This window comes from Neodiprion virginianus, chromosome 1 (assembly GCF_021901495.1).
Source record: "Neodiprion virginianus isolate iyNeoVirg1 chromosome 1, iyNeoVirg1.1, whole genome shotgun sequence".
NCBI lineage: Eukaryota > Metazoa > Arthropoda > Insecta > Hymenoptera > Diprionidae > Neodiprion > Neodiprion virginianus.
The window spans coordinates 10333964-10349956 of record NC_060877.1 but is presented as its reverse complement, the minus strand read 5'-3'; the positions used below and the strand labels follow the sequence as shown (position 1 = coordinate 10349956).

General features: G+C 38.3%; 1 protein-coding gene across 4 annotated transcripts in view; it reads left to right on the top strand.

The window, feature by feature from the left end:
* The window catches only part of LOC124310082 (mannosyl-oligosaccharide alpha-1,2-mannosidase IA), a 274724-nt gene that overhangs the window by 250577 nt on the left and 8154 nt on the right, over positions 1 to 15993 (top strand). For all 4 annotated transcript variants that reach the window (XM_046773665.1, XM_046773667.1, XM_046773668.1 and 1 more), the window contains 2 exons: positions 12933 to 13112; positions 15099 to 15312. In XM_046773665.1, coding sequence (XP_046629621.1) covers positions 12933 to 13112; positions 15099 to 15312 — 394 coding nt within the window. The remainder of the gene's footprint in view (positions 1 to 12932; positions 13113 to 15098; positions 15313 to 15993) is intronic.

Sequence of the window (15993 nt, the reverse complement as noted above, 5' to 3'; positions counted from 1 at the left end):
AAGGGTGGGAGTGCAAAGCAAAAAAAAAAAAAAATATGGCCAGTTCTCCGCGATCTTGCCTTTTATACCTGTATTTTTTCACTACTTTTTAACCGAATACCGGTTCGATTAACATTACTCCTTGGCTTATCGACCTTGGCCATGTTACCCTCCAAGGCTTTCGCCGCCGGATTTTTGCTCAGCTTATCCGCGTTCCGCGTATAATCTGTTCGGATATTTCGTACAATTATCAGCCGATCATCAGAGGGCAAAAGTTCGATCCGTCTGCAATTTCTGGCTTTTCTAATCCGCTTTGAGAGCTAAAATTCTGATATGATTGATACGCCTCGTAAATTGGCTGTCTCATTTTTGTCGGGGTTGAAATTAAAGTGCAATCTTATCTTAGTCCCGACACAAAAAAAAAAAAAATACACCACCCAGTATTTCTCCCTCTTCAAACATCTGAGCTTTTTCTAAATATTACACCCAGTTCAAGGTTTAATTTCAAAAACCATTTAAAGTTATCTTTTCTGGTAAAAACAAAAAAGATACAGTTTCAGTTTAACAGTTGAGAATCTTGACCAGAAATTATCGTAGTGGTAGAGCATTGCGATGCTACAGCTACATCAAAAAAAAAACAGAGGAAAAACTCAATTTCGTTTCAACACGACTGACCGAATCAAATAACGAAAGTTTTTGCTCTCCAATCTGTATTTGAAGAACAAACCTACTTTATATTTTATTCAGCCAACCGCGTAGAACGAAATATAAAACATTTCTACGTATTTCAACGGTCGTTCCCAAGTATTCTGAAAGTTCTCAGCCGTGAGTTGAAAAAATTGAAAATAATTATTAAAATATACAGAGCGTAGTGAAAAGTGCTTGAACAGATATCGACTTCGAAATGAGTTGTATGATCGAGTATTCGGAAAGGTGGTTCTTTTTTTTCCATTCATCGTCAAAAACGCAACGGACTGTATTTTTTGTTGTTGTTTCAAGAGCGAGGTAAAAATTGAAACTTCAATTATCAATCCGCTAAAACTGTAAGAAATCTCATCGACGTGTTTTCGCGAACCACGAACCTTCCAAGATCTTACCTCGCGATAGTGTATCTGCTCTATTGATGCGTAAAATTATAAAACAATCAATCCTTACACTGAGAAAAATTTCATTTGTTACAGTAACTGGAAAAATTCAGTACAACTGGTATCGTTAAAAAAACTGTTTGAATATTGCTGGATTACGAAAAACGAGGTACTCGTTACTATTTTGCGCTATCGTCGATCCTTTCTTGGTAATTGCAACGCAAAATCAGTTTGTGAGGTTTACTCTACTTTTTTAGTTAAACAAGGCTTCAACGTCAATTTATTCTTCCACAAGCCTTAAATTTTCGCAACAGTTGCAAGAAAATATAGCAACACTGATCGTAATGAGCAAGAATAGTAACGGATACTAGACTTCCCGGTAACAGCTAGAAAACTAATTTTCATTTTCTACGTAGAACTATATTTTTCGATTGTGGTAAAAAATGAAAATAGTTAAGGACTGAGCGGTAACCGGAACTAAAAATTTCTCTCAGTGTACTCCTTAAATCATCAACCTCCAATTTTCGGAAAGGTGTGTTACATGTTTACTTCCGGCGTTTGTTTACCCAGCTGGTAATTAATTCACTTACTAGGTAAATCGGTGTCAAACAGTAAAGCATCGTGGGTAACGGGACAACTGGTTGACTGGGAACTTTGACATCGGTATGTACATCAGTTGTAGGGTAGGTGGATAGACGGGTAGACGGGACAACATGAAACTTTGCTCCGAAACTTTCAAGTTTGCCTCACAGTTTCCCCTCTGCAGTGTAAGTCCCAGTTCCCCATCCTCGCACGAACTTAGACCTTTGCAGGAGCTTATCCCCAGTTTAGCAGTGCCAATGCTGGTGTGCAAGTTGGGCACATGCACCTTGTTAATACGTCTTGTACAGTGAGATAATTTGGCCTGTTATTATATTTACCTTGGGTCGCTCCGAACAACCGCGCTTTCCAACTAATTTCACGGGCCGAATTACATTCTTAATCGCCTTCACCCTCGCCATTCGAACCCTTCACCCACCGTTTCGAGGATATCGGTCTTCCGTGCAAGTCGTCCCGATCCAGACACTAGTTTAACATTTCATTTGCTTAATCTGCAGTTATTCTACAAATCTCCAAATCGAAACGAGGTACGATCCTGAATTAGGATTCTAATCGAATATCCTGTCTTTATAATTATGCATACCTGTCTAGACACCGTTTGACATTCTTCGCAGACATGCAATTAAACCCACGAATGTTGGTCTGACTGATCGTTTATCTTCCCTTTTTATATTCCCGCCTGATTCTTACCTGCTCAACGTGCACCTCGCGAAGTGACAATCAGAGTCATCGAATAATACGACTAAGTTGTTCCTTAAAAAATTTCCCAATATTTTACCGCAGTTGTGTAATGTATTATGTAAAATTTAGAGAAATATTCGTTCTGATAATCAGCAAGGACGAGGAGCATGCATCGGTACATTCGGAAAAAAGATCAATTTAGATACAAATGAGAGAAAATAAAAATTTTCATCTTTCAAACAAATCCAAGAGAATTTTATTTTTATATTGTAAAATTTGCTCAACTATGTGCTGACAGTTCTCGGATTTCGCAATAACTTAGCGATGCCATAGAGGCCGGTTACTCTCTTTCTCTCTCTCTCTCTCTCCCTCTTTCGACGGGCAGAGCTGAAAGCCCTGATCTCCATAAGATGCAGAACCACCCACGCAGTCGTGACGACATCTGTACGAGAATCCCATTCATCTGCAAATACGGTCTCACCGTATCCGACATCTATGAGTCGACTGAGATGGTATTATTTCAGCTCGTCCAGAAAACAAAGATCCTGTTCAACAAACCGAAATACGAAAATTACGAATATCCCGACGGTGATCGTGGATCGATTCTTGCTAGAAAAAATTAGCTCTGCATTTCAGTTTCGGTGTAAAAAAAATTAAAACTAATTCTAAGCACTGTAGTTGCAATAAAGTGTAAGAAAAAAAAGAAAAAATAACGTCGCGGGAAGTCGTTTCTTTTAATACTTTCTACCGCACGTTTTGTATTAATGAAATAGTGAAAGTAACCGGACTGCCGACAAAAGTTGCCGATTACTTTATTTCCTTCTTTTACCTGTCGGTCATCTGTTATGCACAATAGTTGCGACAGCGTTACGTTACCCTGCGATACTTTTTCGTTGACCCGATTTCTTGATGCATTGAAATTCGTTGCGTTTCAAAAAAAAAAAAAAAAAAAAATCACTACAGTAATCAAAGAGATCCGTACCGAATATCCGTAGAGTCTTTTTAATTTCTTTCGCACTGAAAAATTCACTTTTTATTCATCGAATTTTTATTTAAACAGCACAATTTAATAAAAACTTCGTTTCGTACGTTTGAAAGTAAAAAAAAAAGGTGTATTACTATTATTATGTAACTGTAATTTTCAAATTTGTGTGAAAAAAGTAAAGTTCACTTTCTACACGTAACGAAAAGTATTAACAAATTTATATTTCGGCGTAAAGAATAAAACTCGATTTAACAACAAGTGATAATTTCGTGCTGTACTGTGTTTTCCGTATACATAGAAATTCTTGTGAAATTTCTCGAGGGTCGTGAGAAAGCTTAGCTTCTCGCAGCTTACGGCTATGGACGAAGACGATGTTCGTTTGTAGCTGCGTAAAGAGACTGGAGTTGTGTAAATTTACAAGATGTACATACACATAGAGCCGCGCCAATTTTCATTTATTGCGATTCAACACGGGTCTCTTCATTCCCCCCGCCTCTCTGACTTCCGGAAGTTGGCGAAATCTCCCCGCGATTATTGCGAGCTTGTTATTGCCTCGCAACGTAATTTCAACCTCTCAAAAGTTTACCCGCCTCCTTCTCCTTCTGCTTCTGCAGCTTCTAGACTCCCGTTGCAAGCTCGTTTCGTCCCACTTCTTCATGAATTATAAGAAAAATTTATTTTCTAATAATACAGAGAGCGTAGAGAAACATTCTAAGAAGTACCGCTTCGGAATATTTATAACAGCTCTAGCTGTGCAGTCCAATGAACTTATTCGATTAAATTCTTTTGAGTCGCGTTTTTTTTTATAAATAAAATAATCGACTTTATACTGAAACGAGAGAAACGCAGTTCAACCATCTTTTATAAAATACTGCTCGTCAACGCTCTGCTTGAAAATACTCGTTTCTAACGAATTATGCGCGAGTTTTATTTTCAAAAACACCGATCAAGGTTTGTCCATTTAATTTCGCCAAGTCTGGTTAAATTCAGTTGATAGCTGTGTCGATTTTAAAAAATAATTATACCAGTTATAAGTCCATAAACCCTCAACTTTTACACACTTGGAAAAAAATTCTTCTGCATTTCTTTGATACAAAAAGATTTTACTTGATTATCAAACTATATATTGAATGATCTGCTTTGCATGAACGAGAAAAATTTATTTAACTCAATTAAAATTCCACTGTGAATCAATCGATTTTTGCGTCCAACATAAAAATTCGTTGACAAGTTCTTATTCGCATAAAAATAAAATTATGTCATCAAAAAAAATTCTCAAAACAATAATTTGTGTTTATGATTGCATATTCGAAGATTTTGAAACATTCTTTTTGTTTTTTGTGCGTATTCCACATATATTCTCTAAAACTTAAAAACCAAGCGAACTTTTTAAACTGATTTAGCGTTACGATTATCAAAAAAGGGTCAACGATAGCGCAAAATGGTTACGCGCACCTCGTTTTTCGTAATTCCAACAATATTCAAACAGTTTTTTTTTTTAACGATGTATGTTTTACTGAATTTTACTAGTTACTATAACAAATAAAATTTTTCTCAGTGCCTGTATACTTTCCCGGTAGTTATTGTTGCTTTATTAAATTTTCGATCCATCACGAGGAGGGCGTATAAGCGTAAATTCAAACGCCATGGCTTCGATACCTCTGCAATTCTATATCTATGTAGATCTAGAGGCGTTAGTCGCGCGCAACGCCCTTTAACGAGCGATAATAATAGGATCTTGTTATCTTAGTGCGAAGGTAAGCGCTCTGCCTTCTCCTTGGCTAAGTCTTGGCGAAGGGTTCCTACGGTTAGTTGCCCTCCTCCCGCGTTACTAGCTACACGCTTCAAATTCCTTCGGGATTTGATACAAACTCTGATCCCTCTTTTTGCTCCTCTCACTCTATTCAAGTATGGATTCGTGGGAATTAGCCTTGCCGATGAACCGAACAATTTGTTAGGTTCTTACCTTGAAGAATTTATCTCGAATACTTATATTGTTATACGTTAAGGTGGTCTTTATTTAGGGTGTCGACTAATTTTTTCCTTTCCGGCCGCCAAAACTACTCGGAATAATTCAATAACAATTCAATAATTGTTTCAGACTTTTATCTCAACTTGTTATGCTGTCTCGCGAGGTTCTTTTTCGCCGTAAGAATAGCGTGGGGGTTTTATGATCACTTTACAATTTATTTTTTTTCTCCGCCATTATTCATGGGAAAAATCTGAATCGAACGGGAATTTGTTAAGTATAACTAGCTCGTTTCGAGGATATTTTTTTCTTTTTCATAGCTTTCTTTTTCAATTATTTCCAGTTGATTTCTAATCGAAAGATCTGAAAATCACGTCTTAAGTATAGTATACCTAACACGCGGTTTTTAGACAAAGTGAAAAATCCTCGACAAAAGCTAATTATACTCGACCAATCCCCCTTTGATTCAGATTTTTTCCATAAAAATTGTCGGAGAAAAAAAAAGTGTAAATTGATCACAAAATCCGATTTTATTCTTATGGGGAAAAAAGCCTGAGGGACACAATAAGAAGTTGAGATAAAAATTTGAAAAAAATTAGGGAATTGTCTTTGAATTATATGGAGTCGATTTGGGAGGTGGCAAGTGAAAAATTTATCGACACAGCGACCACCCATAATTTTTGCATAACTTTTTTTCAATGAACTTTGTCACTGGTCTCATTATTTACCTTCCACTTTCGATTCGTCGCGAATATGCAATGCAAATCTGATCCACAGTTAAATATTAATCAGTTCAAAGAAATGCAAGCCTGTTAAATTTTCAAACGAAGAAAATTGTGGCTCTTATTCAATGTAATCAAACATTTAAATACTTGAATAACAGCTTAAACGACAGTGAATAACCTGCATCCACTTACCAACTCTAATGTTTATGTAATCATTTTTTCCATCTCTCGTTTTTCCACTCATAACAAACTTCGCTCGCTCCGTAACTTGGAAGACCGTCTCTGCAATTAGCGACATAGAAAAAAAAAAAAAAAATTCGTAAAACCGCTACTATTTCCACGTTAACCAACAGGCAAACTAACTCCTAGTTTCCCACATGGCGGCTACCGCAAAGATTTATTCTGTAGCAAAGTCGTCCAATAACGGCACCACCTTGGTTTTCACCAAGAAGTTTTAATGAAAATGTGCGCAATACACTTCCACCACGTACCATGAGTGTTAACAACAACTTTCAGCTATATCGAGCCATCTAGCTAAGTCTGAAATCTAAATAGGCAGCCGCTGCAAGTCGTAATTCAAGCTTAGACATCGAATGGAACTTGGTTTAAAAAATGAAACTATAAAGATGAAAGAAAATCGCTTGCGAAGGGAATAATTGCGTCGATTGAACTCAAGGTTCTTCACATCCGGCACAACGTTCAAACCTTCGGTTCATCCTTCTTTAACCTTCCGTCTGAGGGAGACTCTTTTGTTCTCAGACTGTACCGCCCTTTATCTAAATCCTTAAAATAGGACGTGATAAAATTTGCTGCCCGAGTAAAAATCGACGATCCCTTTGATCCGTGCCGCGAAATATCTCCAACGGGTTAACTTCATCCCTTCAAATAACAGGCAGCAGCGAGGGAAGTGCATCCCCTTGGATGTGTAGGAAATCTAGAAAATCTAGTTTGGAGTGTAATTTTTTTCACAAATAATGCAGACAGAGATCGACTGCGATGCATTCGGTGGAAATGCAAGTTGTCCGCAAACATCTTTTGGCTTTTACTACTGGTATGTACGCTCAATTCGTCCTCCGTCACTTGAACGTCTTGTTTGTCTTCTCGAAACGACAGAAAAGTTTCGTTCAGAGATGCACAGCCCAAGCGTTATGGCTTCGCATATAAACTTTCCACTTCTCGATCAATGCAACTTCGTTCCTCAGCGTATATATAAAAGGTGTAGAAAATACGTCGAGTTTTACGCTGAGAGAAATTTTTAGTTCCAGTTACCGCTCATTCCTTAACTATTTTCATTTTTTACCACAGTCGAAAAATATAGTTCTAGGTAGCAAATGAAAATTAGTTTCCTAGCTGTTACCGGAAAGTCTAGTATCCGTTACCGTTCTTTCTCATTACGATCACTGTTGCTATATTTTCTTGCAACTGTTGCGAAAATTTAATGCGTGTGAAAGAATAAATTGACGTTAAAGCCTTGTTTAACTAAAAAATCAGAGTAAATCTCACAAACTGATTTTGCGTTTCAAAATTAAATTAAGGACACCGCGTGACCTGGACACGTATCGTACACACGCTTTGGCATCCGCACTCACTTTCTCAAGTTTTGAACAGAAGCATGTGTGATGTAACGCGTCGAGTACCCGACTTCGCGGTAAGTGTTGTTGCCTCGCCGTTACACAATTTAGGTGTACACGTAGTGTAAAGGGAAAATAGACGAGTTGAGCAACCCGCCTTACATCCATCTCGCGCCTCAACTTCACGAGGCTGTTGAGCTAAGAGGCTCATCCATACCTTATGTCGTGTTTGATGCTCTCATGACGAGGAAAGACGCCAAGTGGGAGTTTCAATCCAGCATTTATCGCTGTACTCACTTAGGACCCCTTTCATCCCCTTTTCGAATCGATCGTACTTTAGATCAAACGCTTCGACATAGATCGACCGCAAATTTCTTGACAGCTGTGCTCAGGATTACATCAATTAGACGGCGATTCGGCAACTATGCGCATTTGAAATTTTTTACTCGATGAAAATCTCAGTCTTGGTCAGAAAATGTTGTGAAAACTTTTGAAGAATCGGAGATCGCGTCTCATTTTCTTGAATAATGTGGTTCGGTTTTCAATCCGTAGAATGACGTATGGTTAGTTTAGGCTTTTTCAAGCTAAACTGAGAGTTCACCTATCATCGAATGTTGACCATAGTTACAAAGAAAAGAAAATATGTCAATTTCTCTGTAAAGTCGACTTTTGTGATTTCTCGAGAAACTTTAAAAATTTTCCCAGTTAACTGAAACTCTTACCGTCTCAGAATCCTTTTCAAATCCAAGAAACATTTGGATAAATCATGGAATCCCTTGAGGTATCCTGATATCGTATAAAATACTGTGAAACCTTGTTCAAGAATCCTTTCGAATTATTTGAAAATCTTTGAAGGCACGTGAGATATTTCTAATTTTGAAGGCTTCGATTGACCTTGTATACCTGTACACATAAATGAAATTTTAATAATAACCACGTTCCATCTGATTTCGAATGCGAAGTTCTCTGTCTTGACTGTAAGGTAACAAACTATCTTAAAAAAAAAAAAAACTCAAAGAAATATCGTAAAATTTTCTTCCAATTTATAACAACAAAGAATCACTAAATTGAGAAATCGTTTCAATGTAACGGTAAAATTCGTACAACGATGTAACGCGTCATTGTGGGAACGAATGAACGAATGAATGAATGGATGAATGAAGCGTGCTGTGAATATACCGAGACCATGGCTTATCCCCCGATTTCTCACAACTCACCGTAGGTCTTGAGATAACAATAAATTAAAATCCTCCGTCAGAGAATTGGCCGGCATGCCAAGAATCGTAAGATTGATGACAGAGCGGACTGCCTTTCGCAGGCACTGGGAAGTGGGTGCAATTATCCGCCAACCTGCACCAATGTTAAGCAGGTATAATACTCTCTCTTCTCTTTCCCATTTCGACGTACTCGACACGCTCGCGTCGCTTGCGGGTAAAATTTTTAGCGAACCCGAGATTGCGTAGCGGCGAAGAAAAGATACGCGTAGGTATAAAGAAACAAAAGGGTAAATGAAAAATGAACGTAAAATAAAAAATACGAAAGATTGCATCGAGCATTTTGCGGTACGCACGCGTATCAAAAGACGCGGCTTCCGAAAGGGCGAAAGCAAAACTCGCGTGAGAGATAGCGCAAGTGTGTAAATCCTGTGTGCGTGCACACATCGAAAGCTGGCGGGCCGATGAAGCGCTCGTGTATTAGGATAAATAGCAGCCATTACAACAGGTGAAGTTGGCCATATTTTGCAATTTTCACGTCGGATGTGTGCCGGTCGACTCCAAGATGCGGCAGATTGCTGCGGCTATTTATGACTGCGAAACTCGCATCCTGCTGCGAACAGCCTCGAGATACACTCGACGAGCGTGGTATCACAGAGTCGAGGGGTCAATTTTTAGCGCGAAATTACAAATTTTTATGAATATATTTTTCTCTCGTTCCAACAAGCGCGGAAAGCTCAGCGCAGTGAGGTCGATGTTCCGAATTTAAAAAGTTCCGAAAGCGACTTATTCCGAATTGTTTGGTTAGGAAAGTTGAGGTAAAGAAATCAAACTTTGAAGAAACAACAAAGTTTCGAAATGTTAGATTTCGGAAATCCAACTTACAATATGGGAAAGTTCAGATACGGCGAAATACGAAAAAATTAAGTTTCGATGGAATAAAATTCCGTAAATTAAAATATAATCACACAGCGTTGTTTTCTCAACGATTTGGTGTGAACAATCGGAATGACCAGGATTCCAAACGTCAAACATGTCAATAATCCAAAACAAAGAAAGATCGAAGTGGTGGAATTTTACCAAGCGAGAAATTCACGGAACTGAAAATCTTCTATCGTTCGGAATTTCGATGTTTCGGATTTTCTAATTATCTCATTTCCGGAACTTTGACCAGTCGGAACTTCGAGCATCGGATTTCGGACCATTTGAAACTTTGATGTTTCTTCACGGTTTGATTTCTCCAGGCACTTTTAAGTTTCAGCACCAAAAAAATCGGAATTTCAACTCTGACCCAGCTCCGCTTCGAGCTTTGCTCTTTACAATTTCATAAGAATTTTGAGGATTAAAGCCGCTGCGCTTATTCCGTATTGTTAGTAGATTGCTCTGATATTTGACGTAAATTTTAATTACCTCATACTCTGAGGGAGTTTCCCCTCCACGGATGGAAATTTCGGGCTTCAGAGCAGCGCGATAATTATACGAACACGGTTCACGTTATGGGTCTTGATAATTACTAACGTACTTATCCATTACTAATTAGTTTGCAAGTTGCCGCATGTGAAGATAGTCGATCTTACGGAACTGTTCCGAGGATAGGAAAGAAGGGAGGAAGAGAGAAATTTAGAGTGAGAGACGAATAGCAGCGGCAGAAACAGCCGTCAAACCGTCAAAGACAGAATGGCACTAAACGAGCCAAGCGCGGTTAATGAGCCCCGCGAGAATCGTGATTTGCTGAGGAATTTGTACAACTTGATAAACTCGAACCGTCTTGTTCAAAACACGCAATTGCGGGGTGATCAACGAGGGTAAAATTCCGTCCGTTAGATTAATGACGGAGTTGACACGAATATTCTTTCCTCTTCATTTCCCACCCTCGTGAAATTTTCGAGCAGGTGAGTATAAATTGAGGAAGGATTATGAAATATTTAACTTTCCATAAGCAATGACAAAATAAAAATTTCAACAATACATGAACAATAATGCCACATAATTATATATGGTTAAAATACCAATAATCAATCGACGTATTAAAACCTGACTTTTTGACTCACAGCTCATAAATTGTTCACGAAAGTAATTCGAAACATTATTTTTTTCTCACGTTGTCCTAAAAACGAAACGGAAAACCAAAGTTTAAACATCTGTTTATTATTATTATTATTAAATAATGCAAATATATCGCGGTTATTTATCTCAGTTTACTTTCGACGTATAATGTAACAATGTAATGTTAAATTTCATCCCTGCGCTGCACGTTAGGAATCTTGTTCATTTAGCTCGTCCTAGTAAACATAAAAGGGCCGAATAAGAGGGGTTCAAAGTCTTAAACAATCAAAGAGAGAGTTGCTTGTGTTAATTTACCCTCAGGAGGCGAATCCTTACACTCTGAATGTACTCGAGTATATTATTAATTACTGAGATGATATTTACTCGTAAACATCCCGTCCATCGACGAAGTTTAAAGGTGTTTCGCTTTGAGGTAACAACCATGATGGATATACGTATGTACTTTGAAAGCTCAAGCTCGCTGAGTTCTTGATTCAATACACCGAATGCGAAGTTGTTAATAACTTCTTGCTGGGTACGAATCTCGATATCTCCCGATTTCAGACTTTCGAGCTTTCGACCTTTTTGCTCTTCACTCGGATTGCGCAAATACCTTTTGGCACTTCTACTGATTACACCTACACAAAATATTACCCTATAAACTTTTTCAGGCGAAATTGCAAACGCCTGCTTCTCAGAGCAAATCTCGTTGCTACGATATTATTTTATACTAATATACTCGTCATTTCTATTCTCAATCTCCAAGACCTTAATCAATTGTCAGATTTACTAATATGGATTTAAACATATCGCATTCATTTTTTTCTGACTAAATAATGAGAATCTAAAATGTCTCGACTTCATTCACATAAAAGGGTATTTTATTACAGTTAATAACAGGGCGAATGAATTTTGATTTAAAAAAAAACAATTTTCTCCGTACGTTTCAAGTTTTTTAATTCCAATAACATTAAATTGCCGATACGGTACAAAGATTTTATTTCATGTACTCGTAACACCTATCAAATTCTCACGTATTACGAACAATGTGTGTGTGAAAAAGAACAAAACTTGTCACCACATCGCTATTTAGCTACCTGTAGCTTTCGGCTGTGGGGCTTGGCTTCGATTAACAAACTGGTGATTAGGTAAACAGCGCAAGTTCCATTTGTGTTATTACTAAAAGGGTAAACAACGCCTGTTGCCGCTGCGAGCTTGGTACATTATACATGCGTCCATAAACCAAACGATTTTAATCGCGTTGTGTCGGCGTATCTGCGAAGCTACTGTTAAAATTTCAATTATTCCAAAGTGGCCCAGGGAAAAAAACAGCCTAATTTTAAACGAAAAAATTTAGAGTTATACGAGATCCCAGAAGTAAAATTATTGGAACCCTTTTTAAATTATAAAAACAAAACCTTTCTCAAAATTATTAATATTCAGATTTGCACAGGTTTTGTCTATCTGCCTGACTTTTCACTCGGAACGTTTGAACTAAATATGAAGCAAAAATTTGAAAAGGAAAAAAAAAGCTAATTAGCGGTAAGAATTAGCAAATTTCGCGAAGCACGTTTCACAAGTCCCACAGTTTAACCAGTGGCTTTCCAAACCATTTCGAAAACCGCACAAATCATGAAAGCTTTCGACGGACGACCGACGATTACACCAATTTGATGAAATCGAGCGGTGCAAGTTAATATTTCTTTGATTGTACGCCGAGACCGCGTGTCCGGCGTCTTTGCTGAAACGTTGGTAAAACGTGGCACAGTTTGGGTCACGCGAATCGCAGCTCAGGGCGCGGAGATCAAAGCCGAAAAGAAATATCATTTCCATGAATATCTTCAATTCCGAAACAAGCTTCCGTACACGGTTGTTCGTATAAAAAGAATCCGCTGAAGTCGGTTCGAACTATTTATTTGTCCGAATTCACCGGCTATAGAAACAAATTCCACCTTCAGTCCGACGTCGAGAAAGGCGAGAGGATAATTTCCAGATAATTTGCCTGCATGTGAATGGCAATAATGATTTCTGACCATTTTTCTAACTTTTTTTTTTTTGTTTCTTCATCTTTTTGCAGAACAACGAGGTTTCCGTCTTCGAGACCAACATCCGGTTCATGGCCAGTCTTCTCTCCTGCTACGCTCTCACCGGCGATGTCATGTTCCGTGACAAGGCCGCGCAACTCGGTGAACGTCTACTTCCTGCCTTCGAGACTGAAACTGGAATTCCTCACTCGCTTATAAATCTTCGTACCGGGGTGAGCGCCGAGTTCCAATTTTCAATCCAATTATCCGCATGTTTCACTGAAAAATACCGTCGCCAATTTTTCACCTTCCTCTCCATTTTCAATATCATCCTCGTTTTTCCCACGCCATTTTTCACCCGCTGTAACTGAAACTGACAATTATTTTTTCATCTTTTAACAATAACAGCGACGTTGGTTACAAAATCTCGCAAACATGTGAGAGACTATCGATAGAATTCGCCGGATTTTCAGTATGTCACGGCGATATATGTTATTTGATGTCAAGTTACCCTTGAAGCTTTTTAATCTGTAAAAATCGCGTGATCCGTAGATAACGAAAAGACCATTTCCCACCCTTGCAAAGCCTGTATCTCAGAAACTGATTTTTGGGACTTGTGTCCGTGTGAACTTTTGATCGGAATGATATGTACTTTGGATAACTTACCGAAAATCCAGTCAATTCGACCGCGAGCCAATTGCCACAAGGATTCGGCGGAGTCCTTTCACTTTGATTTTTTACTTCTTCTCTCCTGGAGTAACGTGAACTTTTCAGCGATAATTAACGAGGTTGAACGATTTCTTCGTGTGCATGGAGATATTAGAGTTGTTGAAGAAAAATTATGAGCGAAAGAACGTCGCGCGATATAATATGTCAGAGAAAGTTGACTCGGACAAAGTTTTAGGGTACACGATAGCCCGACTTTTCGAACTTTTCCGTACTTACATGGTCGTTATAGTTTATCTTGGAATGACGTGGCAGAAGTTCCAAGTCCGAGTTCCTCGGGCAGGTGTCCTTAACGAGTAAAGGTGGACAAATATAATTACGCGATATATTTGTTCCGCAATATGCCGCCTGTGTACTTTTTCCTCTCTTTGACAAACATCAACCCGGCCGTCGATCGATTTTTGTCGAGAATTAAGCTTCGGCGAAGACGACGAATGCTCCAGTTATATGTCACGTTCTGTCGTATTATTGGGGAAAATGGCCTTGTAGAAACCTTGACAATCCATTTGATCACATAGCTGAAAATGATTCATAATTGAGACTTTGTTTGCCTTGGTGATAAAAATATAGATCGAAAAGTAGATTCGCTTACAGTTAGTGTTCACTTCTGAAATGCAATTTAAAACTGTTTATTTTTATTTTTCTCTTCAACAAATGATGGTATTGAGTTTTTATCCAGACAATGTGGTTGTAAAATTTATTGAACATGCATCATGTTTAAAGTATAAAAATTTTACTGTGGAAAGATTTCGCCGACCAATGAAATCGGATTATTTGGCGCATGCGCGGTTGATTTTCAAGTTCCAAGAGATTGTCCCGGTATAAACGTCTAACGATGCGCGTGGAAAATAGATCCATTTCATATGCCCCTAAACAGATTATACAACACTTACCACCCTCACTGCGTTTACTATAACTATCAAATTAATGTATCATACGTATTATGTAATAATGATAACCGTGCAATATCGTAATCTTGATCCTGATTGCATCGATTAAAAATCATTTCCTGAGTTGATAATCCGTCTAATCGTTCCTGCAAATAGCACAACCTCGATATCTATTTTGATTGCTGATGCAGATTACGATCACACTTGAATCGAGTATAGCCATGAATTATTGTTTAACCCTTTGAGTCATAGTGATAAGTATTCTTACCGTCTATTTCATATCCATTTTTTGTATATTTAGAAAATTTTTCAACATTCGGTTTTTTGCTATTTCTGATACTATACTAATAGGTTTTCAATACTCGATAGTAAATATTGCGATACGATTTAAATTATTATTGTTAGAAATAAATTGATTGAAAAAAATCGTGAAAATTGAAGGAATAATTCTTTGCCGAGAAAGTTACCTCTTTACACATAGACATGTCTGACATAAATTATAAGTTTTTGGGGTCGCTGATTACAAATCTGCTATCGGAATTGTGACTCGAAGGGTTAACGTACTTGAGACCGAGACGCCGTTGATAAAACGTTGTATTTCAGGTCAGCAAAAATTACGCCTGGGCCAGCAGTGGTTGCAGTATCTTGTCGGAAATCGGTACGATGGATCTGGAGTTTACATACCTCAGCGACGTCACCGGCAATCCAATATACAAGGAAAAGGTCAGGAGGGTACGAACGGTGCTGAAGAACCAGAACAAACCCAAGGGTCTTTATCCGAATTACATTAATCCCAAGACTGGAAAATGGGGACAGCGTAAGTACTAAAATCAAGGCATAAAACCTAACGTTCGATGTTCTCCAATTCCCCTATTGTTTAGTCATTTTTCGAGAAGAAAAAACTTGGATACCATTCTTCCATTATTGGCAAAAGTTTGAAGGTTCTCCGCGCGACTTCGGATCGATAAAGTAATTGTTTCAGCCGCCGTGCAATCCTTTACAAGAGTGGCGAGTGCCAGAAGCCAGAGCTTATGATTGGATCGCATGATTCTGGACAACCAATTTCCACGTTCCCGGTTAGGCTAGAAGTTACTTTAATGGTGTCCTGCAGGAACAGGAGTTGGAATAATTCAATCTTTCCAATCTATCACCCTGGTTTCTGATCCAAAATATAATCAGCGTGTCTTGTAAATTATCCTTCATCCTTGGAAATTGTTATACGTACCAGTTAATAGCTTTTATCGGAATCGCCGAGGAGGAGAGGGTACCAGAAGAGGCGAGACTTGTAATCGAGAATTTTACAAAGTGAAGTACACATTAACGTTTATTATTGCCCCGCAAAGCGAAGGAGAAACGACGCTCGTGAGACGCTGTGCAGATTGTTTTAAAAAATTGAAGCTGGATTACAGTAATAACGGTGAGGAAAAATAGTCTGGCTGAATGTAACGTGAGAAGTGGGCAGCGGAGATAAACGCCGAAGAGCCTCGGCGAGCCCTCA